The following is a 5,047-nucleotide window of genomic DNA, read 5'->3' on the forward strand; positions in this document are numbered from 1 at the left end:
TTTGAAAAAATACCTTACATGAAAACCTGTAGGGGTTACAAGTACTTACATCCAATATTATATGTAACCTTATAGGTACCAGTACTAGGGTTAACATATTACTTCTCACTGTTAAAGGTATCATACTTTACGGTGTGTATCAGGAGATATGTTAAGCAAGGTTTATGTTTATAAACATTTAATTTTCAATTAAGATTTCTCCGAATGGAAGAAAAATGTTTTGTGACTAATTTGGCTGGAAACAATTTGAAAAATGTTACTTGTTTGCCAGTAAATTAACTTCAATACTTGTATTCAGAGTTTATAAGTTGTTTTTAGGAAAAAAAGGTTGGAACTAGTGTTATGTTAAAGAATGATATGATAACTACCCATCAGTTGATATTACAGTTATACCAATAGGTCCTGCATGTTGATTACTAATTAACATTACTAGTAATTCACATACAGTTTGGACATGACAGAGTATAAACTGATGACAAACATCATTTATTCTTACAGCAGCCTTTAAACACTGCTACAAACAATTTCTTACTGTTAGGTCATGCTTAATTCATTTTGCTGAATGCTGAATCATTTCCCTGAATTATTTACCTTAGAAATTAAAATAAATGTACAGTTTGAAGCATCCAAAATCATATAACAATATTTATTTGGGTAGCACATGATATGTAGAGTAAAAATGATGATAATTTGTATATTTTCAGTAAAAACAGACAGACAAGAAGGTTTTCATATAGATTTAGATGATTACTTGATGGGACTCTTGCAACTGGCCAGTGAATTGGTATATTTATGTTATATATTTATGTGCAACAAAGCAGATACCACAAACTCATTTTGAAATAATTTCCAATAATATGAAAAATAAACCAACAAAAATCATAATGAAATAACCCATTGTTTGCTTGTGTAAAAAGTAATTTATATTTTACAAAAGTTTGTGCCAGTATATATTTAAAGAAAAAACACAGCAAAAACAAGTCCAAATATATTCCGTATTGTACAGTAAAGTGTACAATATAATTACACTTAGCACCTCTTGACTGCATTTAAACTCATCCCCACGGCACACACTATATCCATATAATTTTTCACATAAATACCTATCAAGGCTTTCTGGTTCATACTCATCCCCATTTCCCTTCCTCACTCTCAAATAAAAACTTTTTAAGATTAAGTTCAGCTATGCAGAGGGAATTTCTTCCAAGTTGCGCGATTCAGATGGCAGTGTAGCAGTCAACCATCGCATAAATATTCCATCTGATTTGGTCTTGCTCACAGTGTTTTTAGCTTTCTGTCCATTGACAAAATCAGAATTCTTGGTCTATTTACATTTTGCCAGTATTGTTTACTGCACACATATCAAACGGTCCAATACGAAAATAATATATTTTTGTTTATCCAATTCGGGAATATTTTGGAGGTACAAATGCAGATTGTCAATTGGTTAGATTTATCAGATATATAATAAATAAATATATAACTCATGTATTCATACTTGTGTAACTATACCTTTAATTTATTCCAGTCGAGACTGGCAGTAAATTCGGTGACAGCTGGTGACTACGGTAGACCAATGAGAATTGCAAAGTTTGTGGGAGAGCTAGACTCCGGTTTTAGACTACTCAACCTTAAAAATGATTCACTGAGAAAAAGATTTGATGGTCTGAAATATGACCTGAAGAAAGTAGAAGAAGTTGTGTATGACCTGACAATTCGTGGATTAAAGCCAACAGAATGAATACTTTCTATGATCTTTAAACTGGGAACAATTGTTTTCTTTTTTATAAAAACAAAGCTGTATTTTGTTATAAGCTTGACTATTTGAAGAATAGGGAGGGCTAATGTACTCACCCAGGTGTTGCATTGGTGTTGCCTTCACACTTTGGTTAAGTTTTTGCGTGCAAGTTTGTATCTCAAAAAAACTGAAGGGAATGGGTTGAAACTTCATACTTCTGAGAGGAAAAATGTCTTAAAGGTGGTCACTGTCCAAGGCCCATAACTCTAACATGGATTTTTACAGAATTATGTCCTTTTTGAAGGTGAAAATTCTACATTATCCAGGTTCTGTTTCACTATCAAGCACTGAGAGTAGTCGAACACACTGTTAAACTGACAGCTCTTGTTGATTTTTTTTTATATCTACCTAGCAATGGCAGCTAATTACTTCATTTGTAAGGCATTATGGTTTTGTTATGTACATATTATCTGGGTGGCACAGATGTTATATTGAATGTTTTATAATTCTTTACTTTAATGCTAAATGAAAAATAAATTCAAACTGCAAAATGTTATGTTGTTTTAGATGTTCAAGGCTTATTGTATATATAAATGTGTGTTGTTTAACTGAAATAATCTGTTAAATTTATGCAATGTTGTATCCCTGTTCTATATGAAAATAGAAGAAACAGAAGACTTTTTAATTAGACAGTAAGGAAAGAAAGGTAAAGTCTTCTTTAGACAAGACCATTTCTTACACGTTATGATCTTGTTTGTACGAAAAAATCAAGAAAAGTATTATTAACCACTCAACCCCCTCCCCCCACCCCCACGGTCTCTCATGAAAAAAGACCAAACAGAGTTGTAAAGGGTGAATAAATAATCTTTTTAAGTAGAAAAAGTAATGGGGATTACAGAGTTCAAGTTCTAGTTATCTGCCCTTTGATTAAGTTGTGCTGTTTGTTTTAAAGGCAGATAATTCACAATTAAGGTAAGCAGTGCCCAATTTTTCTGCTTTTCATGTAGCTGACTTCCTTTTAAATAATTGTGTTGGTCAAAAGTAATCCATTTCTTTTTTTTCTTTACCTTAACCTTTGCCATTTAAAAAAAGAGGAAAAATTTGCTTGTTTTATGAGTTTTTAGTCTGACTACTTAATTGATTAATTTAATGGAAGTAATGAAATTTTGTATTGTCATAAAGGATAAAATTTGAAAAATGTAAATAGTAAAATAATGTTGTCAGACTTCTGTATAAGTTATCTGCCCCTGAAATAAGCAAAATATTCAAATTAAAGTGCAGTAATCTAGATAATGAGCTCAGTGACCCATTAATTTATTTGCCTAGAAAATGGTTTCTGTTATTTTACTCAAAGATAATGTGAAGTTTAGTAAAATTTTATTAAACAGTCTACAACTGTTTTCAATCTGCTTGTATATATTTGTATTTAAAGCCAACAGGACATTTTTTTGCATTCTTTATCAAACAAACAGACAACATGTGAAAGCAAAATTGTCTTCATCAATTAAAATTTTATATGTGGCAACAAGCATATGTGTGTACAGATTTTCTCTTGCTTGATTAAATTTTTTGATATATATTTAACTTATTTGCTCAATTTTATAACCAGTTTGAGTAATACTTTTTCCAAACATGACATGTTTTCTTAAATCAATACTCTACTGACAAAACAGCATGCTAGGGTATTTGTGCCAGTACATGACACTTCTTTTAGTTAGCACATAGCATATTTTAGGATCAATGTTTGCCAGTTGTCTACAGTATGATTGCATGATAGAGCTTTCATTATAGCTGCTTACTACTAGTACAGAAATATATCAAAATTTATCTGATACTATCATGTATGGCAGAGTTGTAGCCCTTTACAGGTATATTGTGTCTTTGTGCATCCCAGTAGTAACATTTGTGATTAGATCTGAACCAAAGATGCACACACTTTTTTTTAACCAGTGCATATTGGTTCTTACTTTAAAGTAGCCTTATGCCATCATATTATTAATTTATGGAATAATGATCAGGATAGTCGTTGTTTGCATTGTCTGTACACCCCATAAACAATGGGAACATACTTTGTAAGGGTTAGTCTGTACATCTGTAGGTTTGTACATCACTTCTACCTTGTCGAGAAGGAATACACAGTGGTTAGGAGCTTGGAAGAGACATTGCCCATGGTTAGTAGAATACCCATATTTATGTCAATTACTTCAGCTTTGACCACTTTAAGTTTGTCCTGCCAATACATAGAAAACGATTGGTCTGCAGTCCAAAGATTTGGTGTGAAGGTTCGTTATAACTAGAAGATGACCCATATAGACTTTGAGGTCACTGCCATGTAAACTGAAAGCTTGTATAACCAATAACCCTTCAATTGTGTAGAGTTTGGCCATGACTAGAAGGTGAGCCCCATTGATTGAAGCTAACAGTAATGGATAATGATAATTATTCTGATCAAGTACAAGATTTTCACCAGTCATTGGTTTGTGAAATTTGTTTGTTAAAACACCATTATTATATATGTTATATGATATAACACTTGACATACATAAGTGTGTACATGTGCTACTGGCAGCAAATTGGGACATTAGTGTCCTATGGACATATTTCTAGTTTACTTTAATTAACCAAACTTGCAAAGAAAATGTGCCATTAATAGGGATAGGGCTGATTCCTCTTGCAGGACAGACATGCATCCACTGAAATAACCCAAATACAATGAAATATGCATACATTTGTATATGTAAAATTAAAAAAAAAATTCAGTCACGGGAAGTGATTTGATCGGTTAACTATTTGAATTTTTGGCCGGGTTACACAGGTGCCAGCCGGGTGATAGTATGGTGAATGTCGGGCGGACGGGCGTAGAAATTTTTTTCGTAACAGTTTTCTCAGCAACTACTTATCACAGCCTCTGATATTTGGTTTACATCATTAGCACGTGGTCCCACGCGGTTTTCAGGTCTGTCGCTTATCCACTTCCTATTTACCTAATTAGTTTAATTTTCGACATTAATGGTGAATGGTAGGAAATTTTCGTAACAGTTTTCTCTCACAGCCTCTTGATATTTGGTATACAACATTAACACGTGGGATTTAATTTCAGGCCCATTCCTCATCCACTTCCTGTTTACAGACGTACAAAAATGGTAGAAAATTTTTGTAACATCACAGCCTCGTGATATTTAGTATACAAAGGCAACCCGGCCATTTCTGTCTTTGACCCATTTTATTTTTTTAATGAGTTTATTTTCACTTACTCCTATTGCGAATATCTGAAATTTTTTTTTATTACTCTGATAACGTTACTTACCA

At 32.6% G+C, this 5,047-nt stretch overlaps 1 protein-coding gene across 1 annotated transcript; it reads left to right on the top strand.

The window, feature by feature from the left end:
* Nucleotides 1-679: 679 nt before the first annotated feature.
* On the top strand, nt 680-2,292 carry LOC132713891 (translin-like). Its single transcript, XM_060696596.1, has 2 exons — nt 680-784; nt 1,529-2,292. Exons 1-2 carry the CDS (start codon nt 680-682, stop codon nt 1,739-1,741), a joined length of 318 nt encoding a protein of 105 aa, XP_060552579.1. The 3' UTR covers nt 1,742-2,292.
* Nucleotides 2,293-5,047: the final 2,755 nt, after the last annotated feature.

This window comes from Ruditapes philippinarum, unplaced genomic scaffold, assembly GCF_026571515.1.
Source record: "Ruditapes philippinarum isolate M1 unplaced genomic scaffold, ASM2657151v2 ctg8351_1_1_1_1, whole genome shotgun sequence".
Lineage (NCBI taxonomy): Eukaryota > Metazoa > Mollusca > Bivalvia > Venerida > Veneridae > Ruditapes > Ruditapes philippinarum.